This window comes from Cyanistes caeruleus, chromosome 4, assembly GCF_971803275.1.
Source record: "Cyanistes caeruleus chromosome 4, bCyaCae1.hap1.1, whole genome shotgun sequence".
Lineage (NCBI taxonomy): Eukaryota > Metazoa > Chordata > Aves > Passeriformes > Paridae > Cyanistes > Cyanistes caeruleus.
Genome location: NC_141704.1, coordinates 12,329,463 through 12,344,641, shown reverse-complemented (window position 1 = coordinate 12,344,641; position 15,179 = coordinate 12,329,463). Strand labels below are relative to the sequence as shown.

Genomic DNA, 15,179 nt, shown 5'->3' with positions numbered 1-15,179 from the left:
TCTACAACTACCTGAAAGGAGATGTAGCCATGAGGTCAGTGTCTTCTCCCAGGTAACAAGTGATAGAGTAGAAGGAAATGGCCTCAAGTTGCACCAGGGGGTTTTAGATCAGATATTGAGAAAAATTTCTTCAGACTGCCCAAGGAAGAGTTTGAGTTACTATCCCTGGAGGTATTTAAAAGACCTGTTTGAACTTGGTGTTCGGGGCAGATCTGCACAGGCATGTAAGGTAATCTGTTCTGTTGCCTGAGGGTAATCCAGTTTTAGCCTAGCTGCCTAGCTCCTCTTTTTTTTCACAACCCTACTGCCTGCAGAGACACTTACAGCCTCAGTTTTGCCTGTGCAGGCCAGTGAGTTTATAGCAAAACTGAACCAGTTAAGCAATGTGGAAAAGAGGTTACTTAGAGACTGAGTTCAAAGTCAAGACAGAATTATCATTAAATATTAATACAGTCAGAGAAGAAATGGCACAGTACTGGTAGTTGTGATGGAAACATTATTTATGTTCTTATATTTATGCTTTGAATTTTTATGTAAACAAGCATTTTTTTATCTGTTTATTTGATTTTGTTTTGTATTTAATTTGTTATGTTACCAAAGTCTGTATAAATGGAAAGGCTGCCAATTACAGTTATAAAAAGTTGCAACAGAATGAAAGTATTAGTGCTTAGAAGATTTCATAATTGTCTGTTTGCCTTCCATAGCTATTTTCTGCTGGAAAAATTACAGACACCAGAGTTGCTGAGCTGAAGGAGCAGTACACCCTGCTGCATGAGGCTGTGATAAGGTATAATACTCCTTTTTAGACTTTCAGTAGTCAAAGCATTATGTTTAAAAATATTTTCTGCTCATGCTGAAGCTTAATTAACATTTAAGACCTTCTTACAGTTATAGTTCATAAACAGGGAGCCAGAACACAAGGTTGTAAACCAGTATTATTTAATAGGAACTTTCAAAGTAATTTGGGATACTTAAATACTTCTTTGAAACACATCTTTGTTTCTAATACAAACATAATAATATTGGGAATGTATGTACAGACTGCAATAGACAATTTGCAAGTTTAAAATAATTATGTATTTGAAGATCCTGTAGCCAGAATTGTAATGTATGAAAAGACTGACCTACTGAGCTGACATCACAGAGAGCAACTGAAGAAGCTAAAGGCTCATTTTTAAGAAAGAAAATGAAACTGTCACTCCAAAATAGTGTGAATTTTACCTTCTGAGAGTACTGACAGTCATATTAGACAGGACTGCTAGTAGATTTTGATTAGAAGCTTAAGCTTCAAAGTAAAGTGAAATTTGGAAATTTAGGTATAGTAGGTATTATTTAGGTATTTTGGAAATTAGGTATAGTAGTTGTGAGCCTGCCCTGCATCAGTACTTGCTGGAGGACAGAGCAGAGATCTTGCTCGTAGCCTGACACCAGGCTTGGGCAGGGTGTGTGTGAGTGGGAGAGAGACAGAGGTGGACAAAGGGTGACACAATACTACAGCTGTACCAGTCCCAGAACACAGCAGTCCTACTGAAAATACTGCAAAACTACATTAGTATTTATAAATAATAATTTTATATTTCTTACAGCATACCTGTAATTATCAGTAAAATCAGCATCTTTATAATCCTGTTACATTCTTGTAATACATACCATAATATCCACCATTTATCCCATTTTCACAGACAGTCCAAATTTAAAACCTTATAGCAATTCTGTCATTGAAGGTAAAGATTAATTTAAGTATTCTAAAGCTAATTCAGGTTATACCTGCTTATTTGGATTATGCTGGAATTTGTTGTGCCTCCTGGCAGTCTGAATAGCAACAAGTGCTAAGTAATGTAAAGTAATTTGAAAAAGAGTTCTCAAAACACTGAAATAGTTTTTCTTGAGGATAGCTGAGTCTTCTAGTTTTGTCTTAAGAAAATGGGGAGTTGGTATATGGTTCTGACTCTGAAACATTATCTGAGTTTACTTCAAATTACTGAGATAGATAGAAAATGTTTCTGGGAAGCAAAATTAAAAACAGCACTACTAAATCAGTTCAGGTTCCTAGAAAATACAAGAAGACTTTTCTGACTGCTCAGATCTAAACATAGTTTGTGAGGTTTGAATTAATTGATTGAGATTTCTACCACACTGGTGTTCACTGATCTGAAGCAGAAATCCAGTAGCTGCTAATTAGTTGATTTTTATCCAGTGTTAGTTTGAAAACAGTCTTTCATTGGAAAAATATAAACAGATTCCTACATGTTTTATGTATTTATATTTTTTTTTTTATACAGGACATCCACTTAAGTAAAGGCAATACCTTTGTGTGTATAGCAAGTGGAATAGGGCCTGAGTGTAAACAGGGCTCAGCTGTCCTTTCTGTCACACTTAAAACAATCCGTAACAGAATGCACCAAAAGCATGAAAATGTTAGACGGTAGATTACATCTCTCAGTCTTTCCATCATTCTCACAGGAGTATGAAGTGGCCATACTTCTGTAAGTAAGTGGATCAGAGAGCATGATGTCACATTCTGTATTAGGTGTAGTTATGTGTCACAGCAGAACACCAATGTGTGAGCAAGCGCTAATTCCCACAGATAAATTTCTCCTACTGCTAAAAGAAAGCAAGGAAAATAAATTGCCAAAAATCAATCATGTTGTCCAGTATATTTTAAGGATATCAAAAGTGGGATTCAGACATCAAAAGTGTGATTCAATTGTCCATATATTAACATCATAGATGTGCTCATCTGAACAAGGTACCAAGGGTCCCTTAACAGTCAATAGAAAGAAACAGGGACAACACACTTCGTCCTTATTCAGACATCTACAAGGGTTTAGTTTTCTCCATCAGCTGTAAGGACTTTCCTTGTGGTAAGTGCAGTGTGTGTATTCTCTTCCTGCAAAGAACCCTTCACAGGATCAATACTGATTTTTAATTGTTAGTTTATCTCCCTAACATGTGCAGTATAGTTCTGTAGATCAAGAACTTATTTTTTCACATATTACAGTTGAATTTAATCCCTTTCCTAATTAATCTCTATCTGTCCTGGTGTTGTTGCAACGCCATGTTAAGACAAATGACACAGGATGAAGTTTTCAAGCTCTGTTTTCTTCTTTCCTTTATTAGCATATAAAAATCTCAAGGAGAAAGCCTTTAACATCTTAAGCAGCACAGTTCCCTGTGACAGCTGTGCCAAACTGTTGCAACTGATCTCTTTGGTATACAATACAAATTTATCTAATATAATGAATGCAATTACTCTGTGTGCAGGTAGTTTCCAAGGCTGTTGCCAGTGTACACAGAGCTATAAATGTATAGTGCAGTCCTCTGTTTAGTAGCAAATTTATTTCTTGCTCTCAGTTTGGCACAATTTGGCATTCTAAAAGCTGAAAGATGTCACCTGGCAGATAGCATCTTTGATACTTTTCTTCAAAGTCTTAAGTGCTTTTGAATTTATGTTCACTGAGAACAGGCTGTCATGCCATTGTGGTGCTGACTCACCCATCCACTTTGTAGTAAGGCTGCATCTAAAGTTGAACTATCTGAACTTGGATTTGGCCCCTGAAAACTCTTTCAGTCACTCAATTGTGTAGCCTAGTTGTAGATTTTATTTATATTATCTCAATTTAGGAACCTAATATGAATATTCTGATCACCCAAACTGGAAGATACTCAGATAATAATGAAGATTCATTAGCAGGTTAGGAGTCTTATTTTCTTAAGCCTCTGCCAAATTACTAATTATTATGCAAATTCAAAAGCTGCCAAATCAGACTGCACAATCTTACTTTAGCAGTCATGTGATTCTATATGAGTACATTGTGTAGATATGCAGTTATTTCTTCATTGTCTTCAATTAAATTTCATTCAACATGAAAAAATACTGTTGGCATCTGCAGGGAGCAAAATCTTGGTTCAACGTCTTATTTCTATTTTTCTTTTTTTTATTATATTGAAAAAAACAATACTAAAAATTTTGTTTTTATGAATTCACTTATGTGTTTATGTAACTATATAAAATGTATATGTTACGACAGAATTGTGTTTGAAGTTGTATATTACTACAAAAAATTATATTTTTCTCCCACAATTGCATAAATTCTTTTAGATTTGAAAAATATTTAAATATCATATAGAATCCAGTGTCAATAAGTCAGTTTATTTTCCCCTTAATATGTACATGTAAACACATGAAATTGTTTGTTCATTATGAAGGCACACGGTTTTCTGTTGAAGTCTGTGGTTTTCTTATTTTCTAGTTTAGAAAAAGGAAGTTGTCTAGGGAGAAATGTTGCATGAATCAAAACAATTTCGGCTATATTTTTTCAACTATGTTTGTGCAGTATAGTCAGTTTTATATTTTGTATCATCATTATATTTTTTATCATCATTTTACCATCTTGACTCTATTCTCTAGTGCGATATGTAATTTTGTTTTTCTGTTTAAGCCATAAATGTAAAATTTGAGCCAAAATTTATGTCCAGAGTTTCTCAATATGGAAAATTCTAAGTTCCTTTGTTTTTTTAAATAAATTTATTGTACTATATTTTTAATCAATAAAATGCAAGTGATAGAGTTCTTTATTCTTCTATATACTTTGTGACTAATTTTAGTATACCATTATATAAAAGTCATAATGCAGTACTACTGAAGAGGCATGCACAATGATTTCTATAGCATAAAGCATATATTTATGTATGGTGCATTGTATATGAATTTTCATAGTGTTGTTCTCTCTAAGAGTTTTCCATACTAATCAATGTATTTTACTAACAGCCTTTAGGATGTTTTTCAGCTGTCACCACACAGGTTCTTAAGTATATTATGCACACCAGTCTCCAGACACTGACAGGAGTTTGTTGTTTCTGTGGAGCTAGTCTGGTGGTACAACTCAGATCAGATCATTGATCACTGATCTACAAGCCTCAGAATAAACTTCCACAGATGTCCACAAATGTATTTTCAGCTTGTGTATCATTACATGAGTTATTTCAGGTCTTGGTAGCACTACAGCAGTAGCAAGATGTAATTCATCACTGGGAAGATGACCCTGTGTTTATTAAGAATTTAAAGTTGTCATATAGGCCAGGCTGGGCCTTGTCCTGGTGAACACTTCACTATTATAAGTCTCCACAGTGAATCAGATCTAGCCTTAGGCACTTCTTAGGATAAAATGGATTCCCTGTCTCTTCATTTTTGTCTAGGAAGTGTTAGACAAATAAATTAGACTACATAACAGTCTGTCATCTGGTTAAAATTAGATGAGATGAATCTCACTCTAGCTGTAGGTATGCAGAAAAACCCCTGAGACAAGATTCCACTGCTCTCATGGCATCATAGGATGATTTGGGTTTGAACAGAGCTCAGGAGGTCCAACCTCCTGCTCAAGGCAGGGTCAACTAGGAAGTCAGACAAGATTATTCAGATCTTAATTCCATCTCATCTTGAAAACCTTGAACTAAATATTATTGGTATGTAAAGATGTATAAATACAAAGCCTGTGCTTCACATTGACTAGCTCTAAATTTGTCTATTTAATGTAGTTTACAGGAATCTGAGACCCAGCTGTTACAGGAAGCTGAACGCCTGAGTACAGAACTGGAGCAACAATGTGACCTGGAAAAAGCAGAACAGCTCCCTGAAGAAGCTTCCAGTGAAGCTGCCCAAATAAGGCAGCAACTTCTTAGCTGCCGAAGTGAATACAATGCTATTAAAGGAAGAGTGTATGAAAATCGATTGAAGATAGAATGGTAGGTGAAAGTGGTCACCTGCTGCTAATTTTATCATAGCTAATCTAAAAAGATGATAAATAGAATAAAAATCATCTCCTTTACATTTTACGTGGACATATTTCATGATGGCTGCTGTCAAACAAATGGCCGCAAACTTTCCCCAGTAACAGCAACATGTCAGTGATGAATAAATTTACCATGGTGAGATTTGTAGATTTAAATTTAGAACATGGATAGGGTTCTTTAAAATACTGTTTAAAATTTGCTGCATTGCACAAATAATATTTAGGTGGAGAAAATTAACATGAACAATTCTAGTCTAGGATACCTTCAATACAAACGTTTAAAGTGTCTCAGAGACCTGTTGGCTTGGATTTTATGGAACAATGTCATAAATAGACCCAGTGCTATTTTTAACATCAGTAGCATGGTGTATTCAAATTTTTCTATTCAGGTATTCAAAGGGGAAGGAGTACTTGTATATTCTAATGTCAGAAAAATTATAAATTTACTGTGAAGGGAATGAAATCTTAACATTTCTGTGTAAGGAAAACAATCCAGAATTAGCTTGGTATTGTATACATTTCAATTATCTGCATACTCTGTAGTAAAATTACAAGCAGAAGTATTGCATTTTTAAAAATATCTACATAGGTAGATGAAATCAGATTTTTATTTTGTGGGGGCCTTGCTATTTTTACCCATCTTCAATCCAGCTGTAGTGTCATTGGTGTGTGTATATAAACACAAACACACAATGTCAGCATCTCGGCAGTTAAGATTATTATTCTGCAAGGAAATCAGGAACACTGTATACCCTGCATGGAGCAGGCTTTTCTGGCAATTCTTTATTGATTTTTTTAGCTTTTTTAGAGCCAAGTGTTTGCTCTAAGAGAAAAAGAAACTTGAGAATGAAGCAAACTGGGAGTGGGAAAGAAACATGGAAAGCATCTGGAAAAAATTATTTGCTATGAGATAACTAAGAAACATGAAATTTCCTGAAATAATTATTAAATACAGAATGTATTGCAATTTCCAAGCAGTCCAAAAATAAGGTCTTCAAAAGTGTGCTTTTTAACCATTTGTCCTCATATATTTTGGGAAGTTTTCACTGATTTTGCATCAATTTACAAAAAAAAAAAATAAATTAGGATTTATGTGTTTAGGAAATATTTTCCCATTCTCTATTTTCTACCTCCAGTCAAAATGAGAACTCTATTCTATAAAAAATGCACTGTAGGTATTTCAATTACCCTTGCACATTTTCTGGATAATTTTTATATATGAACTGAATATCTTACAGGTGAAAAATCCACTTTTTGGGCTTGTCATGCTGTAAAAAATGTTCCTTCATTGTAGTAAGTAACTTATGCTTTGTGTATTACCTGTGATCAAACCCAGCTGTACAGTCTGACCAACCAGAGGTTGGTGGGGTGCATTATCTAACAGAGACCAAAAGTGCAGCCCCAGCCACTTGTGATGTGGGGATTTCATGAGCCAAATACAGTTCTCTGTGCTTGGGAATCCTCAGTTGACCCCTATTCCTTTGAACTTTTCCTGTCTCCTCCAGAACAAACTTCTGACATTGCAACACGCTGGGTGAAGCGTTCCACAGATTAACTACGTAAGAGCTGCCACCTCCTTGCTTTTTTAACCTGACTCCTACAGCTTCTTTCAGTGCCCTGTAGTTCTTGTACTGGATGAGACAATGAGCATCTGATTCACTGCTGCAGAATGGATTAGTAGATCTCTTTTGTACAACCCCTTCCCCCTTTAATTTTATAACCCCTTCCCCCTATTTTTATAAACTCAGGAGCTACAGCTTATTTAATTGTTCCTTGTCTAGAATCTGTTTCATGCCTGATGGTAGCATTGGGTCTTATGTGTGTTGTGGGTATGAAGTGAGAAGGATGTGCCTTGATTGTGTGTGGATTTGCTTACTGGGAGAGAAATTCCAGAAATATTCAAGAAATTATACTGATTTTGAGTTGGACTAGTCTAGAATGAACAGGACTAGCACAATATCTGTAAAGAATGGGTGAGTGGATGTAGTAGAGAAATGACAAATAGACTGTGAAGAAAACCAGATGATGGGTGTGGATACATGTTTGTAATGAAGGTGTGAGTTTGGTGCCTGTGAAAGACAGTGAAAATGAGTGTCCAGAGTAGAGTTTTGAATAGCAGGTGATCCAACACTGATGTAAAATGAAGATTTATATGCTTGCTGGTTTTATCCAAAGATAAAACAGTATTTGCTGAAATATCTGTGTGCACAGACAATGTCACAGACAGGGGAGAGGGAAGCTGCATCAGAGGTATTAGAAGTTTGCTAGATTGCTGCTTGGTTTCCTTCATTTCTCAAGATAAAAAGTCATGGTCCAACCTCTCTTGGCCCTTGATCTCTCTGGAACACAGTTTCCCTTGTTGTCCAACTGTGTTAATACAGTCCCAGCTGTGCTTGGCACTTACAAGTAAAGTCTCTTCGGGAATTATGACTAATGGCTATTCAGTCTGAAAATAAACATGTTGTTTATTTACTTTTTTATGTATAGCAGGCAGGGAACATGGAAGGGGAAAGGTTCTGAAGGGTTTATCTGTGTCTCTTATCTACTGCTTTATCCTTTTTTTTTAGAATGTCTACTCAGACCTAGTGCTGAGCTGGAAGTGAGAAATCTGATCTGGTTTCCCTGGTTCTGCAGATCTCTGTTCCCCTGTTTCTGTAAACCTTTCTTTCTCTGAAGCATCCCTCTTATCTCTGATGCCTTTGTTTCCTGCCTTAATTTACTTTCTCTAATATCTAAGAGTACTTAGCACGTTTTTTGCACTCAGATTCCAATCTGACAACAATGACATTTCACACTTGAGGAGTCCTACAGATGTGCCATAACATTAGCAAGACTCAAGGTCTCTTAATATTCCATACTCTTCTGTCCCTATTTAATTTCCTATTTACTTGACTCTGTAAGTAATTTTTTTCAGACCTTTCTTATTAGCTGAAGATATTTCATCTTCTGTTTAAATTGTTTATTGTTCTAATGAATAGTCAACATTCCCAGAATAAATTAAATTACTTTCAGGATTGAAGTATCATCAGGTTTTCAGAAATTTTGTGACTTTTTTCATAGCCTGAATAGGTACATAAGGTATTTAGTGTATTTCTTGACACACTTCAGCTGTCAGGGAAGTCACCCTGAGGGTGACTGCATGGATGGGTTGTGTTCCCACTGTTGGTATGTGCCTCCTCTTCCAGTTTGTGGCCTGTTCTGCCATATGGATGTACTGGGCTCGTTGCTGGTGGGTCTGCCTAAGAGCTCAGCACAGGGGGAGAACAAGGGTTGGAAGGATTTCACTGAGCTTGTAAAGCTTGGGCCACCATCCCAAAGCCAGAGATGAATCTGGGAGTATTCTTCCTCTCAAAAACTACTTGGCAAGGGTAATAAAGTAATAAAGTAAAAGGAAGAAGAGTCATCTGCAGTCATCTCTCATCTCAGTTCTGCTAAAATTGCATTCAGAGCCATGAAATTTCTTAATATAATTGATAAGAAGCCTCAGTAAGTAAGAATATAGACCAAAAAAATCAAATCAGTGGAACAAGAAGGAAAGAATCAGTGTGATCAGCAAGGATTTGTTCTGGCTCAAGGAGACATTTCACTTTAATGTTCATGCGTGGCTTGGCTGGTTTATGAGACAAAAAAAAAAAGAAGAGCTGCTTTTTAATTACACAATGGTATCAACAGTAGCTTATTATTGAGAAATAATAAATATTCAATCTAAATCTATCATCTAAACAATTCATTTAAAAGTAAGCAATTAATTTGTACTAAATTTATCTATAACATGAGTTTGTGAGATTAAAGGTGCCTGATGCTTGAAAATAATTTTATTTGAAAGCCTAGGTCCAATCTCCAAGCTCTCATAGAGATAACAGCTCCTCACTGAAGTACTCTGTGCAACTGCATGCAAGTCAGGATTGCAAAACTGACTTTGTCCTTGTAGAAGCATTGCAAATAAGGAACACTTGGAATTATTTCTGTATTAGTCACTCAATAATTAAAAAGTGAAAAGTTAAGCTGTTGTCCATGGCTTATGTAGTAAAGAATTACAGGCTGTAAGTAAAATAAATAGCATCACAGCTGAAGTTGTTATCAGCTGGCCTTGTCTCTGCATTTTCTGGTACCTACAAACTAATTACGGCTCAGAGCCTTACAGGAAGCTCACGCTGGCAGCCTGTCAGCTGTGATAACTTCTACCTATGGTCACTAGATTTTAGTAGTGAGGTGCTGAACACCTTCTGTGGATATCCAAGCTATTCTGAGAGAGAATAGCTGAAGGAGTTTGCTTTCTTGCATGTTGGGACTTCTAATGATAACAGTGTTGTGGTTTTTTGTGAGCTGAGGAAGTGAAATGGGCTTCTGTTGACAACTACCACTACATTTCTTAATCTCTCAATCTTAATTTTTTTATTTCTCAGCTTGCAGCTGTAAATGTCTCTCAGGGAAAAATCTGGAATATATTTTTATTAATAGCTCAGTTTTCCAACTGCCTTTTTTTACCTCATTACAACTGCATCTATGACAGCTTTTCATGTACAGTACTGTTATTAGGCTCCATGAAAATAAGAAGAGCAATGTTAGAAATGTTTGCACATATTAATGCTTAAGAATTTTATCTTCTTTCCATTGTGTGTATTGTTAGAAGTATAACAGTGATAATAAAATCCACATGATTTTTAAAAATATATCCATCAGTGAAGGACTACAAAATAATGGGAAATTTAAATGCCTAATGCCAGTTGCAGCTGTTTTGTTTGTTGTCATTGACATCTAAGTAAAACAGTCATGAGGCTGATATCCATATAACACAGATTAAAAGATTCAAATGCTAAAGACCAAAATTTCTCTGCTTATCTTATATTAAGCTTCTGTGTTTATCTATTAAATAAGAGACTAAACTTAAATTCTTTGAAGGGTCTTAATTGATTTCTAAATGTGTTTTAATCATCCTGACTCCCCTTTAGAGTGCACAGAGAGATAATAGGTTATCTTCAACTGTTAATTTATGGCAACCTAAAGCAGTCACCTGGAATGTGAGATGACCTCCCCTTTGGAGGTCCCACTTTTTATCCCTGACAATAAGGAAGCCTGGGATGTTAGCATAGAGCTGCCTGACTTCTGGCTGTGGGCAGCTGGATCAAACTCATTGTTCAAACAGGAGAGATTTAACTTCTTTCTTTTTACCCATTTTTTTTTTTCACACTTCGCTGGTTTTTGTGTGGAAGTGGTTGGTTGCCTGGCTATTTGGGTAACTTGGCCCTTGTCATTCACTGTTGCCTTTGTTTATGCCACAGAAAATGAAGTGTTCAAATCATTTTACTTCTGCTGGATGGAATTTTTTTTGTTGTGAAACTGGAATGGTTCCACAGGAATCTGTCCTCATGAGTGAGGAATGTGACAGAATGAAAACAGTGTCAATTTTGCTCTCCCTCCTGATCTTTGGTATTGCTCTTTTGATCGTCCAGCATGATGTGAAAGGGGGCACAGCACGGTCTAACCACAAGCTCTGCAGTACCTCTTTAATCATTTGGCATAAGACTTATTTAACAGTATTTCGTGGCAGTCAAACTGTTAAGGGTATTTGTGCAAAGGAAACACTCTTTATCCTTAGTGTGATTATGCCAGTCCCAAGGAATTCAATTAGAAGTACTGCCAAAATGGGTTTGGAATATGATTTTGGAATTTTGGAAATTTATTTTTTAATTAATTTTATCCGTTTTGGGGGAAGATTGATTTAAATTCAACTTTTTTCTTTATAAGATTTTGTTTTGCAAACTCATTTACTCTCTGAGTGTTCAAATGCTGGCATTCAAATTAGTTTTTAGTCTTTACCAGTCCCTGTAGAGGCATACTTGCAGTCTGCCCATACAAATATCATGCATGCTGTATATCAACAACAACTACTCTGTGTCTATTTTGTCTTTGCTCTTCATCTGAGCCAGAGCTTCTTATTTGTGGGAGAGATGTTTTGTTTTGTTCTGTTTATATTACAACACCACCAACTCAGTTCTCTTTTTTTTCACCATTTCCTTTCCTTAACTAGAAATATGTTGCCTGATGCTTCCAGGTATAAGCTTCACTCCTTTTGTTGGAGGACTCAGATATAAGAAAGAGTTTATTGAGAGAGTGGGGGTGGTGGAGGGGAGGAGGGAATCTTATATCAGAACTGCTAAAAGGGTTGAGCATAAGGTCCTAGGTATGGTCATCCATGAGTTGGCTGCTGGGAGATTGATCTCTGTTCCCATGACCACATACTTTCTGAATCCTGAACCACTACCACCATGCAAAGTCTTGCACTTCTGCTGAAAGATTTCAGAAGAAAAAAAAGAAATAGCTGTCACCTGCCTCTTTTCTGTATCAGCCACATTATGAGGTAACTAATAGCTGTTTTGGGTGGGTGGAGATGCCCAGAAGTCCCTTGCCATTGTTATATCTCCAAGTGACACGACTCTTTTATAGAAGTTTGTCCCTTTCTCGTAATGCTTCTCTAATTTAAAGAGTTATTTATTCTACCAGACTGCCCTGGGTATCAACAAAACTTGACCAGCACATCCTCCCACCGGAGTTAAAAAAATTTAAGCACTGAATAAATTTAAGCACTGAAGTGGATTCTTTGCTATACCTGGGAAGGGGATTTGTTTGTTCCACCTATTCCTTAGCTGCAGTCTTTACTTCTTTATAGCCTGAGACTCTGAAATGTCATTGTAGGTACTAATTGCACTGCAAGAACCTGCTCTCTTGTTCCCAGTGAATGGCTCAGTGACCCAGTTAAGCTGTTAGGCTGTGAGGGCATACAGACTGCTGTAGCCCATTTACCTTCTATAGGTGCAGAATTGTTCTGTACAGGTACTGGGGATGTAAAGATTTACCTTCAGCAGGGATAATTTTTTTGTATTTGGCAGTATTTACCTACCTGCTACCAAGAAGCTCCCTATTGTAAATCCAACAAGCTTGTTGCTCAACAAGGTTGAGCTCTTTTTAGAACCATTCCTTCATCTTTCTCAGGGCAGTGTTAGTAAATGCACACAAGATCTAAGAGCTTTCCTGTTTTCTCCTTTCTTCCTTCTTCACTTCTTTAGCATCTGTCCCTATTGTTGAAAGGGACATTTCCCTTTCAACATGTCCCTATTGTTGTATTGTTGCTAATATTGCTGAAATTAAATGCAATTTAGTTTTGGATATAGGTTAAGATCATTGTGGCCATTCAATTTACTTTTCAACCATACTCCTTTGACTTAGCCTATAATCCCTCCCAGTTTTCAGGATTTTTTTCCCACAGGATCCAGTCCAGATTTGAGGAGCTTCTCCTGAGTAGTCTGAAGAGTAAATGTATATGTAAAAACATTCATAGGAAGAAGAAAGTTTCTCATTAGCAACTGCACTTTCTTTGACATTTGATGTCTTTGTGATTGTTACCTACCTCCTCTTTCCTTTTGCCACATTTCCATGTTGACATTTTATTTTCTGAGGTTGGGAGGAACTGTGGCTCTAGGGTGCCACTAGTAAAGGCAAGGGTGAGTGAGGCATGAATGCACCCCTCAGGAGGTGGTCAGACTAAGAAAAATCAGGTTCAAATGTTTAGATGTGTGCACTGTAGAAAAAGATGTGTACACCTCCATATATACACCCAGTCCTTCAGGACCCCCAATTACTGTCAGAAAACTTCCTTTAAGTCTGAGCACCTTTCATGTTCTTTCACTGTGTGTTGTAGTCTAACACAGGATAGGGTTTCATACTTTCCTACCATTTACTATATTACAGTAATGATTATTCTATTGCTGATATATTTAGTTCTGCTTTGATTTTTACTGCAGTTTGCGAGAAGAAAAAAAGCTTCTGGAAAATGAATACGAAAGAATTTCAAAAGAAAAGGTAAGTACAAGACATGAGAAAAGCAATGTATTATGTTTTGTCAACTAACATATTAAAAATCACTGAAAATGTTTTCTCACTGTGCATATCTAGAATTTATTTAAAATGGAATACATAGAAATACATAGAATACATAGAAAAAGAGATTTTAAAAGAAACAGACTTTATTGACTATATTATATCATTCAATTTTGATAACTTGGGCAAGCAATAAGTAACTGATTCAGAAAAGATCTGGATTTTTTTTTTGTTTACTCCAGAAAATGTTTACTATATTCAGTAAATGGATACTGCATTTACAGATAGCTGCAGGTTTTTAGTTCTAGGATATGAACATGAAAAATACATTTGTAGTCATAAATCCTGAGGAATATATGTGGCTTTGTTTGAAATAAAATTCTAGTAGTATTGATAGAAGAAACACACATCTGGTAAAAAAATATACATTTCATATCTTGTCATTAAAAATGTTATTGTCATTCAGTTAGTTAGTGAGTCTGTATTATCAGAAGCCTGCAAAATGTAAAAGGGAAAATACAATTAATCTGGTCTTTTACTTTCTTTTTAAGAAAGGCAATAAAATTAAAAAGTTGAAAGAAAATTGTGATGAGCTCAGCAAAGAAGTAATCCAGAGGAAAGAGGAAATTGATTCAATAAAAGAAGCTGTTTCATCCAAGGAAAAGCTGATATTAACAGATGAGGAAGAAATGGAAAAGCTTCAGGAGACGCAGACTTTTTTAAAAGTAACACAAAATTAATTGTACCTATGTATCTGTGAGTGTGTGTGCATGGGTGTGTATGGGTACATGTTTTGCCCAGAGGAGCAGTGAATATTCTGGATGTTGTCATTCCAAATTCATTATGTCACAACATTAAATATTAGACCGTTTTCCAATAGGCGTGAAACATGCTGCTGTGCCATATCCTTATTACTTCTTTAGGAAATACTAAGTCATGGTTTGGATTAAAAAGTGGTTTCTATAAAGACATCTTAGTTATATTGTATTATTGTAGGTTGCTCAGATTACAGTTAATACAGATTTATGCTGAGAATTAAAAACATACCTGGATCAACTTCTTTTCATGGTATTAATAGCATTATAAGATGTATTAATAGTATTCAAGCATAATTCTTATCTTGAAGACATACTAAAATTGTAAACCTCAATGTTTAGTTTTAAAACTAGCAGCTACAATTCTGTGGTAAAAACTCAAAAATGCTTCCTACTGATTTTCACACCAGTTCTAAATGAATATTTCTACTATGAAAAGTCATCAGCTTTTGAGGCTATTAATCACACCTTTCTGTTTTGTTACTAGGCTGAGCTGGTTAGGATCCTTGGTATTCCAAAGCAACTTGCAAAAGAAACTGAGAAGCTGAATCAGAAAAAAATGTATGTTTTTAATAAATAATCTATATACCTGAATATATATATGTATGACTTCTTACGCCTTAGTTATAGAAATGATTGAGGATAGTTGTTGATTAGAATGAGGATCAAAATTTAAACTAACACCTCCACAGCT

General features: G+C 35.8%; 1 protein-coding gene across 6 annotated transcripts in view; it reads left to right on the top strand.

Moving 5' to 3' along the window:
* CCDC146 (coiled-coil domain containing 146) overlaps positions 1-15,179 on the top strand; it is a 67,281-nt gene that overhangs the window by 30,102 nt on the left and 22,000 nt on the right. For all 6 annotated transcript variants that reach the window (XM_086886663.1, XM_023918970.2, XM_023918971.2 and 3 more), the window contains exons 3-7: positions 705-787; positions 5,539-5,745; positions 13,595-13,652; positions 14,222-14,395; positions 14,973-15,046. In XM_086886663.1, coding sequence (XP_086742789.1) covers positions 705-787; positions 5,539-5,745; positions 13,595-13,652; positions 14,222-14,395; positions 14,973-15,046 — 596 coding nt within the window. The remainder of the gene's footprint in view (positions 1-704; positions 788-5,538; positions 5,746-13,594; positions 13,653-14,221; positions 14,396-14,972; positions 15,047-15,179) is intronic.